Source organism: Phyllostomus hastatus, unplaced genomic scaffold, assembly GCF_019186645.2.
Source record: "Phyllostomus hastatus isolate PE091 unplaced genomic scaffold, TTU_PhHast_1.1 phas_contig_159, whole genome shotgun sequence".
Lineage (NCBI taxonomy): Eukaryota > Metazoa > Chordata > Mammalia > Chiroptera > Phyllostomidae > Phyllostomus > Phyllostomus hastatus.
Genome location: NW_025333640.1, coordinates 25,971,871 through 25,984,510, shown reverse-complemented (window position 1 = coordinate 25,984,510; position 12,640 = coordinate 25,971,871). Strand labels below are relative to the sequence as shown.

Here is a 12,640-nt window from a genome sequence, read left to right as displayed (position 1 = left end):
GTTGGTTTGGTAAATCTTTATTTCTAGCACAAAACCTAGTACACAGCATTTATTCAATAAATATTGATGAGCTGTTTTGAACTCCCTCTAGAAAATTTTGGAGTCATTTTTGACCCTTCCTGCTTCATCTCCTAGAATCAGATCTAATCTGCAACTGCTCCCCGCTCCAGAAAAACAATGCTTGGTTGCATTAGATTGTTTGCAATAATTCCCTCTTTTGCTTTCCATGCCCTTGGCTAGTCTCCCCCAGTACTGACTTTGGGCTTGCGCAGGTTACTTGCTTTGGTCAAGGGGATAAGCGCAAATGCAATGCAAGTGGACACTCGAATAGAATGTGGTCACTGGGCTCGCCGCTCCTTGCTGCCCTTGGAACCCTGATACCACCAGATGAACGAGGCAGACTAGCCCGCTGGATGATGAAAGACACATGGCCCCGATAACCCCCTACACCAGCCAAGAGCCAGATGATGTAGGCGAGGCCAGCGAATGCTGACTGACTGCAGAGACACGAGGAAACTCTACTGTGTGAATGAGCCCAGCCAAGGCTAGTGAAACGCCCACCCAGATGAGTCTAGCCATCACTGCTGACCCACAAAATCATGAGCTAATAAACCATTTTCTTTAAGCCAGTATGTTGCAAGTTTGTGTGTTTGTTTTCGAGGGATAGCTACCCTCTCGGGGTAGCTGTATACAGCATAAACTAGCTGCTACATTTGTCTTCTTCATTTTAAATATTTCTAAGATTTGTGCCTTCAACTTAACGCCCGCAGAACCAAAGCAGTGTCCATCACCATGTTATTCTCAACCCACATGCTATATATATACTAAGATAGCACACTGAGCTGTCCTCTTGTTGCTGATTTCTATTCAGATCTGTAAAACACTTCTGCCAAATCAATCTCCCTCAAACTCTTCTTCCCACCATATCCTGATCCATGATGGATAAGAACAACTTATTGCCTAAGTTCAAAATCAGTGTGATATCCTGAATTCTATTTTTGTATTCAAAACACCCATTTTCATCCTCAAATCATTGTAAGATAAGCCCCAGAGAAATGAACCATAGAATCGTAGATAACATAAGCAGACAACTTTCCTTTTACAGATGGAGAAACTGTCTACCCTGTGCCACCCCACCGTTGTGCTCGGGAAGCACGCACTTCGCAGGTGCACAGCTGCAGAGGACACTTGACTCTGGGTGAACCCTACCTCCAGTCACACCCATGTCTGATTTTGATAATATTTCAGGGAGACTTTGGAGCCCAGACTTCGGAGTTGATGCTGGAATGAATGTAAGACTTCCGAGGCTGTTGGGAGGGAACAGACACATTTTGCATGTGAGAAGGACAAGAGTTTAGGGGAGACAAGGGAGGGGTGCTATAAACTGAATGTCCCTGTGCCCTCAGATTTCTCTGTGGAAGCTTTGTGATAGTGTGACTTAGAAGGTGTACATATCCGGCCATTCAGATGACCAAAATCTACATCCCACATATACTCGGCCTACGTCACTCTCTTTCACCCTCCGCCACACTCTCCCTGTGTTCTGTGAGCACACAGCCAGAGGGCGGCCCCCCAAAACCAGAAGGGAACTCTCGCCAGCACCTGAGCATGCTTGTGCCCAATCTTGAACTTCCAGCCTCCAGAACTGTGAGGATATAAATTTCTAGTTAAACCACCTGTCTGTGGTATTTTATTATGGCAGCATGAGCTGACTGAGACAATTTGTCAACATCCACAAGGCAAGGATTGCGGGCATCTCTACCAATCAAAATTAATTTTTTTGTCTATGGATGAGAATCACTTACACTGCTACCAGTTCTCTACAACTTACAGAGTTGTAAAATAGCTCAAAGATGATGAAGGGCGTGGATAACACAGAAAATTGCCCTAGACAGGATACCTGGTAATCCTTCCTGCCAATTTCGAGCTCTACCCCAAGTTTCCCTGACATACCTAAATAACCTACTAGAAGCTAATTGTCCATTTTAACCACTTCCAGAGAGACCTGCTGTCACCTCTTTTAAGTCTTTTTTATTCAAGCATGGGCCGTTTTGTTTGTTTTCATTACTAGTGCATCCCACAGTTCCCAGGCCTCCACCAGCCTGAAGGAGCATCCAGGAGTCGGTCACAGTGATGTCATCAGAGCATCCCGCCTGGTCTCTAGCCTTTCTGCAAACTCTGGAACCCTCAGGCCCTGCCGGTCTTGTCACGGGATCCAGGCTGCGGTGCTGTATAAGTCCCGCTGTGGACGGTTGGTCTCATCATGGCTAATTGAGGGCATCAGACCCCCTTCCAGCTTTTACCTTGGGGCTCCCAGGACACCATGGACCTCCTTGGCCCCAGTTACGCCCACTGTGAAGCTGCTCATTCTGCTCTACCAGCCACCTCGCTGACACACGGGAAGGAAGGAACACATGGAAGTGGGCGAGCTGTTGTTGACTGAGCTCTGAGTATATGCCAGGCTCTCAGGTGCTTGTCACTCTTTTACTGAAACTTAGAACATTTTTGTTTCTGCTTTGGGACAATAGTTAAAACTAAGGTATACCTCCCCTAAAAGAATCTCTAAAATATAAGACCATTATCCTATGTGCCCCAAAATAATAACATTTCATAAAATTAATAATTGCTTAATAATATGTCATAACTAGTCCAAATCTAAATTTTCCCAATTGTCCAAAAGATGTCCTTTCCCGTCGGTTGCTACAAACCAGGACCCAGTCTGGGACAGTGCAGGTCCTGTAAGTCTTAATCTGGAAACACATCCCTTTCTCCTTGACTCCTTGAAGAAGCAGGGCGAGTCATCCTATAAAATGTCACACTTTCTGGATCCGTCTGTTGCTTCCTCATGGTATTTATTTACCTTGCGTGTCTATCTCCTATCTTTCCTCAAAACAGGAATAGCTGTGGTCTCGGTGCAAGTTAAATATTTTGGGCCAGATGGACACCACCCATTGGGAGGCTGAGGGATGTGCCGGCCGCCCAGTGAAGCCAGCAGCCGTTTACAGAACGCGGGGCTCCATCAAGCCTTACGTTTCTTTTGATGAGATAACCCGCAGTCTTGCCCACCAACACACTTCAGAATCCTCAACAAATTAACATTTGGGAATACTTCCTTTTGAAAACAAACCGCCTGTACTGTCGTGAATTTTCATTAAAAATGGACTCTCAACTCACGGGCTTGCTTGTTTTCCTCCGGGCCGGTGATGGTCACTGCCAACAGGGAGCTGGCCACGGCGCAGCCCTGCGTGAAGGCTGCGGTGACGGGCTCCGTCTCCAGCGTGCGCCTCCCCAGTTTCTCCGCCGGGCCCCTCACAACCAGCCCTTCGTTCTCTCTGTGGTGGGTGCTTCTCTGAACCTCGCATGTTTTGTTTCCCCCAGGGAGCCCCACAGTGAGCACCACACACTTAGCAAATACTCTGGGACTCAGATCCTTTGTTGCATTTCCAGTTGGAGGATCTCAGGAATTAGCCATTGTGAAATGGATTTGCAAATTTGAATCAAGAAACTGAAATTCATAATCACATTTACCCCGAGGACACACGGAAAGTTGGCTTTAAGTGCTATCTTGAGTACTTCCTCTTCAGCAATTACCATTCAGGAAGTCAATAATGATACTATGATGCTGAGAAAAGTCATTGTAACGACCATTACAGTAACGCTCCCTTTAATGAGCTGCTCGAACCCGGCGTCAAGGGAGGTATTTCTGAAACCCAGAAGACTTGCAGATCTGTATAAGGAAAAGAAGTAACCTTTGGAAGTGAAGTTGAGAAATGTAGTCAGATGTATTAATTAAATGTTCATTATCAGTACAAAGCAGGACAACAGAGATGGGGCAAGTACATAAAGCCTTGGTAAGTCATTTTCCCCAAGGCAAAGCGGAGAAGATGAGCATACAAATCTCCACCAACTAAGGGATGTGTCTGTTGTTCTCACCTAAAACAAGGCAACCTCACCTCACAAAAGCAGATGTATGCTGCTGATCCACAGAAACATACTTATTTATACTAAAAAAAACCTTTCTTAGAAGAGGCAATAAATTTATTTGGTGAACGTATAGGGCAGATAAACAAGTGATATTCTAGGAAGGCAGGTTTATTTTGGCAAAATACATACAATATAGATGTGTCACTTTAACCGCTTCCAAGTGTACGGCTGTGGCACTGAGTACATTCACAGCGTTGTGCCGCCGTCACCAGCATTCGCATCCACAGCCTCCTCATCATCCGCGACTGAAACTCAGACACATTAAACGAGAACCCCTCCCCCCGCCCTCTCCCAGCCCCTGGGAACCACATACCACTTTCTGTCTGTACCATTTTGACTGCTACTCTAAGTACCTCATACAAGCAGAATCATAAAGATCTGTCCTTTCGCACCTGGCTCATCTCACTTAACACACTGTCTTTGAGTTTCATCTATGTGGTAGCATATGTCAGAATGTCATTCCTTTTTAAAGCTGAATACTACTTCATTTCATATATATCACATGTCATTTATCAGTTCATCCACAGATGGACATTTGGGTTGTGTCCGCCTTCTGACTCTTACGTGTGTGCTACTATGAACATGGATGTGCAAATACCTGTTCGAGCCCCTGCTTTTGGTTATTTGGGGGTATATGCACAGAAGTGGAATTGCTGGATCATGTAGTAATTTTTATGTTTAATTTTTCAAGAAATTGACATCCTCATCCTGAAATTGTTTTCCTCATTTTACATCCCCACAAGCAACACACAAGGGTTCCGATTTCTCCACATCCTTGTCAACACCGATTGTGCCCAGCTTTTTGGTAATGGCCACCCTAATGTGTACGGAGGAAAAAATTTTTAATAGCTAGGTCTGCACCGCAGTGGGACAAGCTGTCCCGGGACGCTGGGGCTGGTGGATGTGCTCCAGCAAAGACCAGACAGACTGACATGTTCACCAGGACAAACCGTCCTCTGCCCGAGTGTGTCTGATCACAGGGCAGGTAGGGGCTGAAACCCAGCCCCTACTCACAAACACCTTTTACATTCCAAAGCGCAAACCCAAGTATACAGCTGCCCCTTCTGGGAGGAAGCAATGACATTTAACTTTTCTAAAAGTATTATCAGCTTTCCAGGCCATATTCTCCAAGGGGCACCTTTTTCTTTCCTTTTTTTTTTAATTCAAATTAAGGCATTTGTGAAAGCTACTGGTTAGAACAGGTTAGCTAGAACAGGTTAATGATACCTCGTCCACCTGGACCAGATGACTAACTATTAAGGCCCCTTTCAATGGTGATACTCCATGGATCTCTGACGGTTTTACAAAATGCCCCAGCCCCAAATGCTCTGACACTCCATGCACTGACAGTGGAGTTTACCTTCTCTCACCTTGGACCTGGGATCTGTTTGACTATAGAATTCTGCAGAAGTGACACTGGACCAGTTTCCAGGCCCAGACCTTAGAAAACTGGCAGCTCCCACTTTCTGTCTCTTGGAACACTCCGTCTTGGAACCTGGCCACCCGCTATGAGGAAGCCTAAACCACTTTGTAGAGAGACACACATGATGAAAAACTAACACTCATCACCGAGTAAGCGAACTCTCTTGGAAGCAGAGCCTCCAGCCCCAGCAAAGATGAGCTGTCCCAGCCGAGACCCACCCAAATTGCAGACTGATGAGTAAAGTAAACGACTGTAGTGGTTTTTGGCCGCTACTGTTTCAGGGTGATTTTCTCTAGCTACAGTTGATAACCGACACAGCCCATGACATGAAGTGACAGTTCCCCAAGTGCACATGTCCACGACGGGCCTCACCCCAGCAGACCTCCAAGGCAGGGCCTTCCCTCTCTAAGGAGCCTTCAATTTTTCTTCACATGTCACTGGCAATGGCCTTGGTCCCGCATCTCCTCTCCCAGCCCCCAACTTAGGATAAAATAAATCTCTCTCATATAAGGAGGCTGAGTCCCACCTTCTACGCATCTGCACCCTCATTGTTTGGGTTTCTTGAGGAATCATGGGTTTCTCTGAGCCACACGCTGGACCCCTCCACGGACTCTTCTGGCGTGTGCTTTGCCCTGATCTAGTATTTTTTTTTGGGCTTTTTAAGTATTTTTTAAAGAAATGTTTTATTGATTATGCTATTACAGTTGTCCCATTTTCCTTCACTCCCCTTCACCCTGCACAGCCTCTCCCACCCACATTCCTCCCCTTCAGTTCATGTCCATGTGTCTTAAGTTCTTTAGTTTCTACACTTCCCATACTATTCTTGCCCTCCCCCTGTCTATCTTCTACCTACCATCTATGCTACTCATTCTCTGTACCTTTTCCCCCTCTGTCCTCCTCCCACTCCCCTGTTGCTAACCCTCCACGTGATCTCCATTTCTGTGGTTCTGTTCCTGTTCTCACTGTTTCCTTGCCGTGGTCTAGTATTATGCAGCCTTGGGGGGCCGGCTTCAAGGGACAAGGTAGAGGCAAAATGTACTTGATCCAGTAAACTGCTGTCCACGTTGGTTCTTTAACTTGCTCTGAGCTTAAGAGATTCACACAAGCCAAGCAAAGCAGTAGTGGGTGCAGAGAAGCCATGCCTGGGCCCTGGCCAGCTCTGTCTGCAGCGGCTCCTCACAGATCAAACCTGCTGCATTTCCTAGGACGGGACTGGGTTTCTCCCCAAGGCCTTCCTCGGTTCTCACGCTTGTCAGTTAAACTATCCTCCTTCGGGGATTACCGCCCCCTCCCGCCCCAACTTCATTTCAGGAAGGAAATAGTTAAAACAAGATTCCAGCCCTTCAGGGCCTGGGAGGGGGCGGTGGCAGCGTGTGCTTTATAGTGGTTGCCTCTAAAAAGGGCTGGAAGCTTAGGACATTCTTGCTGTCCTAGAGTGGAGGAGGTCTGGGAGATCTTGGAGGAGAAGGGGAGGTCGGACAGGCGGGGGGCGTGTGTTCCTCCGGAGTTTTCTTTTTCTCGCTAGCCCTTGCGCGCGCGCGCGCTCACAGAAGTCATCCCTGTGGACTGGCGATTGTGGACTGGAGGTGGAGAGGCTCCATCCCAGCTGGTGGCCGGAGGAGGCTGGCTGGCTGCCTGGGAGACCTCCCCACCGAAGCGGTTCCCAGGAAGTTTTGCAAAGTAGATGCAACAGTGCAGCCGGGGCCGCCGCCGCGCAGGAGCCCGGGACCCACGCCTCCCACTCTCGCCGGCTCCGCTTCCTCTCCTCCAGGCGCCCTGCGCGGACCAGGCAACCGTCTGCGCCCGCCTAGCTCCACGGTGGGTGCAACTCTTTCCTCTCGGGGCCGGGCAGGGCTGGGGGGAAAGCTTCCTGAGCCCCTGGCTGGGAGGAGAAGGAGCCGGCACCCTTCGTTTTTGCCCTGCGCCTTGGGCAACCCTCTACCCACGGGCTGGCACCCACCTGCCCAGGGGCGCGTGGCGGCCCGGGCGCCTTCCTAGAAGGGGTGCACTCCGGAAACGCCTGGGCTTCGGGGTCTGTTCAAAAGCCCCTCCGCCTCCCCAGGCGGGATTCGGATTTTCAGTTAAAGAATATATACAGTCGTCCCTGAGTATCTCTTTTCCCCAGGCATGCAAGAACTTTGTGGAACTTCACGCCCCTGTCGCAGGCTCCAAAGCCTACTTGTGAAGTGTGTCCCGCAGCTTTCCTTACTCGCCTGCTTCTCCTCCCTGCACACCCGCACTTACCAAGGGTAGCCACGGGCACCCGGTGTCAGGGACACATCTTTTGGAAAACGCCCAGTGCAGCTGGTTTGGAAACCTGCTTGTGGGTGTCTGGGCGTTTGGTTCTATGCTGTCCTTTGAAGGGCACTTGTTGCCTTTCACGTGCAGAAAACTAGGGCTGTTTCTAGATTATCAGCTTCTGTTTACACCATCCTAATGGCGCTCCCCGATAGAGCTGGCGGCTGAGGGGGTTGGGTAGGAGGCAGATTGGAGTCAGACTTTGTCAGTAAGGGGAGTTGCTGATTTATTACCCAGCAAGCAAAACCCACAGAAAACTTGCAAAGAGTGCCTAGTTTTTTGTTTCTCCTTTTGTGGATGCTTACGGCTTCCTCTGCCCCTCTCCCATGCCTTCTGTTTTAAGTGCTAAGAAACACCTCAACAACCATTTCAGGTAAACTAGGTGCTCTGAATTCAGGCCATTTGGGTAAAGCCAGAATTTCCAAATTATTGTACTAATTACAGATAGGCATCGATCTTAGGAATCAGAGATGTTAAATGGTTAATGTGTAAGCATTAGGATTCATTCCTCTTCCTTAATAACAGCTTTTGAACTTCAGCAAATTCTTACACGCCACATAGAAAAATGCTGAATCTATAAACCATGTCCTGGAGGTCCGAACCTGAGATGCTTCTCTAGAGCCGTGACTGATTATCCCAAGCACAGCATGACTTCGACCCGTGGAAATGAGCTACAGGCTGGTCCTGGGAGGAACATGCATTTGAAGAGGCTTCTTTTGTGGGGGTTTGCATTTTTCACCCAATGTATGGTATTCACATGCCTTTGCCAAGTACCCCTTACCTCTGCAGCTTAACATCTGTAGAGAGCTGACGGAGATGTCATCAGAAATGATTTCCGTGGTGGTGTCATTGTTGGCAGGGGAAGGAACACGGCTTTAATGATCACTAGCTCACATTTTGTTAAGAACCCACAGCCTTGGCCTCCTTAGCTCCTGCCGTAATCAGCTGACCGAGCGACCCAATAATCCAATGCTCAAAGACTAAAGTTGTCCATTTCATGGGTGGCGGGATACCCCCATGGCCAGGTTAGTTCACCAGATAGCCTTCCAACAGACTCTAAGGGGCAAAGAGACATTCCATTTCTGGAAGAAGCCTTCCCTCTCTTAGTTGTAAGACAGCTATTGCTGAGGTGTCCATTCCGATTGGGAAACTGGGAGGCTTTAGTCACTAAACAGCACAAGATCCACTGAAGTGTTTTTCCTGTCCCATCTCTGATCTGGGGAGGAGGGTGCCAGTGCGCTGTGTTCTCGGAGTCCTGGTCCCCACCGCCGAATGGAGGTAGTGCCTGTCAGTATTTGGTCAGATTTCACTCCAAACTGTAAGAAGCTAGAAAAAAACCGCAAACCACTTACAAATCCAAGTAGATCTGATATGTACATAGTTGCCCCTAGCTTAGAAAACTGATGTTTTTATCATTTATTTTTACAAGATCAGGCTGAGTCAAGTCCTATAAGCGAAGTAAAGTGAGGTATTGTATCTTTCATGCTGCACCCTGGCCATGAAAACTTGACTAAACTCCCTAGAGACTCGGTCTCCTCATGAGTGAAATGGGGATAGTGCCCCTGCTGACCTATGGTTGTCAAGTTCAAGTCAGGGGGCAGATATATGCATAACAGAACGTATTACTACTATAAATAAAATGTTATTATTTCTGGTTCCTAGGGAAAGTCTCAGGAGAAGGCCCAAGTATGTAGTGTTTGCACCTTATAGTTACTTTGGACCTACTACACAAGCTGAATAAATTTTATTTCATCCACATATTGACTAAAGCTAAGCTTTACTGATAACTATCAAAGATAACTCAAAATTCCTAAAAGTGGTATCTTATTTCACCCACATATTGAGTAAACCTAAGCTTTATTGATAACTGGCAAAGACCACTGTCCAAGGCCTAAAACTGGTTAATGCCAACCATGAATGGATTAAGAGAAGAGACACAATTTTTTAAAATTCCATTATATGTCATAGACACACACATCACTGCATAAATGAGCTTACTTTATTTAAAGATTCATAAAAACTCACAAAAAAGAAAACATAAAACTACTTCAATGGGAGGTGCCACCAACCCATTTTCCCAACATCTCGTGTCTAAGTGTTAAAGTAGAAACCTAGACTTCTTGGGCAAGAAGGACCACTTGCTCTCTGCCAGTGACGAAAACAAGCAAACCAACACACAAATGGAAACTTCATTAAACCATTTCAGGTGCTAAGGAAAGCACGAGAATGAGAGACAGTGTAGTCTAGTGGTTAAGAGCTGAGGCTCGAAGTTGGATTGACTTGCCCTAGAATCCCAGCACTGCTGCCCAGAACCTGCGCCTTTGACGGGCATCCTGACATTGCTGAGCCTCTGTTCCCGTCTTTATAACAGACCTGTGTCTGCTTCACAGGCCGTGGTCTAGATCAGATGGCATCGTGCGTGTGCAGTGCTCATCACCGTGACGAGGCACAGGTCCCCTAGAAAACCAAATGGCGTGCCTGGCCTGGGAAGGCCCATTAGTCCCAGTTTCACTCATTGGCAAATAATTATGATAATAATTTCTGAGGAATGGAAAAGCCAGAAACTACTATCAGAATATGTAGGTCATACAGATAAATCATCAAAGTGTTCAATAAAATAAATATTTTGTCTTTATCAGTTATGTCACATTTAATTAAAACTAAAATTATGAGCCCTGGCTGGTGTGGCTCAGTGCATTGAGCACCGGCCTGCAAACCAAAGGGTCGCCAGTTGGATTCCCAGTCAGGGCACATGCCTGGGTTGCAGGCCAGGTCCCCAGTAGGGGGCGCGCAAGAGGCAACCACACACTGATGTTTCTCTTTCTCCTTCCCTTCCCCCTCTCTAAAAATAAGTAAATAAATAAAATCTTTAAAAAAAAAACAACTAAAATTGTTATGTGTATTGATGGTGTTAACGAGAGTTCTGACAGTAAACTAACACTTTGTGACACTTTACATGGCTAACTATGCTGCATTTTACCCCCATGTTAATAATTTACCATGTGTAAAACAGCACACATTTTGGAATATTGGGTTCTTAATTATAGAATTGGTAATTTTATGCTCTAACACTATGTAACTTACTCAGCATAGAATGCCTTTTCTCTTCCACTAATCAAATTTATCCCAATGCGCGAAGATTTTTTAGTTCACATTCTTATCAGCCTAGGTATAATGAATAGAAAACAGTAAGATACTCCTAAATCTACTACTAAAACAAAAACCTGACACATCCTCATGCATTTTATAACCTAGATATAAGTACAGCAGTGGACAGAGATGAGAGATGAGAGAGATGGACAGACGATTTGCCCTCAGAGAGCTTTGGTCCCTTCTGGTTTGCTCTGCTTTGGGGTAAGCTGACACAGATACAGAAGTAGATACACAAAAGTTCACCAACTTTGATAAGTGTTTCTAAATGCACGCTCATATGGCAGCTGTCACAGCACAATCTAACAAAATTGTTTCAAATAAAGTTAAAGAAAACTAAGTGCAACTAGAGCCATCGTACAGAAGAAAACCAAACGAACTTTTGGCCAACCCAATATCTAACCATTACCCAATACCTGCTTTTTGACTAGAGTAATGCGTAATCATTGACTACCATCTTACTGGCAGCTGAATTCTGTCACCAAAATTATTTTTTCTCCTGTTTTTTAGGTGGAAAAAAAAGTGTGTGTGAAAGCAGCACAGTAAGAGGCATTTCCTCAGATTTGCATCAAGATGGAAACGTTTTGCTTCAGGGTGTCCTTTTGGGTGGCGCTGGTCGGATGTGTGATTAGCGGTCATTCTGAGAGCTACAACGCAAATCTAAGCACTCATGCAGAAGATGTTACCACTTTTCACGGGACAGAGCTCAGCTTCCCGGTGACCACGCATCGACCCTCTAAGCTGGCCCTACCCAGCAATGGCTCGATGCCCAACTACTGCCCACAGCAGACGAAGATTACTTCAGCTTTCAAGTACATTACCACCGTGATATCTTGTACTATTTTCATCGTGGGAATGGTGGGGAATGCAACTCTGCTCAGGATCATTTACCAGAACAAGTGCATGAGGAATGGCCCCAACGCGCTGATAGCCAGCCTTGCCCTCGGAGACCTTATCTATGTGGTCATTGATCTCCCCATCAATGTATTTAAGGTAGGAAGTCACCACAACTATTATTTGCGGGTTTGAACCTATGCTCTGATTCCATAGTAAGAGAGTTGCTGCAGACTCTTCTGACCTGAATTTTATAATCTATTTCTTACTGAGAGCAGTTTCTGTGATCTTACAGCTAGCGGCATTTTAAATTTTTATTATTCGTTAAATGTTACACTTCTTTTCTAACTTAATTGTTAACCAAATAGTATTTTGGGAATGACTCTTCAAAGGTGTCTTTCATGCACGGGATTCTCATGCCATCCCTGAGCTTGCTGAGTAGCTGGACAATCCCGAGGAGATCACTTGATTTTTCTGAGACTCGATTTTCAAAGAGAGACCTTCTGAGCCCCAAAAGTACTTAAAATAAATGCATTCAGTTGCAGTTACTTTTCTTACGTGATACTGTTCAGAAGCCCGATATCCACAGTGTGGCTTGAAAGGAAAAGCACCTATTTCACTCGGGCGGCCTGGATTGGTGGGTGGAGCCACAGCACACACAGGCTTACCCCAGCGCCGTGGCGCGTGAGAGATAGCGGGCCCACGTGACAGTGGGCCGGGGTAGATCTCAGTGAGCAGAATCACCAAAACCATTCACAGCAGGCATCCGTGCACGGTTGCTGCCTCTGCTTCTCCAGTTTACATTTAGAGAGTGCCCACTGTGTGTTGTCCCCTGCCCTCCCCCCCACCAAGACGGGCAATAGGGTCCAAAAAGGCAAATTAGACAAAGTTAGTGCCTGGGTGAGAGAGGGAGATAACTAATTCACTGTTACTGTGGTCACCTTGTTTCCA

The 12,640-nt window shown here is 46.5% G+C and overlaps 1 protein-coding gene and 1 long non-coding RNA gene across 3 annotated transcripts in view; one reads left to right on the top strand and one right to left on the bottom strand.

The window, feature by feature from the left end:
* The window catches only part of LOC123814056, a 31,036-nt gene extending 23,294 nt beyond the window's left edge, over positions 1-7,742 (bottom strand). The window contains exon 1 of the long non-coding RNA XR_006784833.1: positions 7,652-7,742. This is a non-coding gene — a long non-coding RNA (uncharacterized LOC123814056). The remainder of the gene's footprint in view (positions 1-7,651) is intronic.
* EDNRA (endothelin receptor type A) overlaps positions 6,819-12,640 on the top strand; it is a 50,317-nt gene continuing 44,495 nt past the window's right edge. Inside the window, exons 1-3 of one of the 2 annotated variants that reach the window (XM_045831598.1) lie at positions 6,819-7,225; positions 10,961-11,059; positions 11,366-11,848. In XM_045831598.1, coding sequence (XP_045687554.1) covers positions 11,429-11,848 — 420 coding nt within the window. In that variant the 5' untranslated portion in view covers positions 6,819-7,225; positions 10,961-11,059; positions 11,366-11,428. The remainder of the gene's footprint in view (positions 7,226-10,960; positions 11,060-11,365; positions 11,849-12,640) is intronic. The other variant, XM_045831597.1, reaches the window with a different exon arrangement.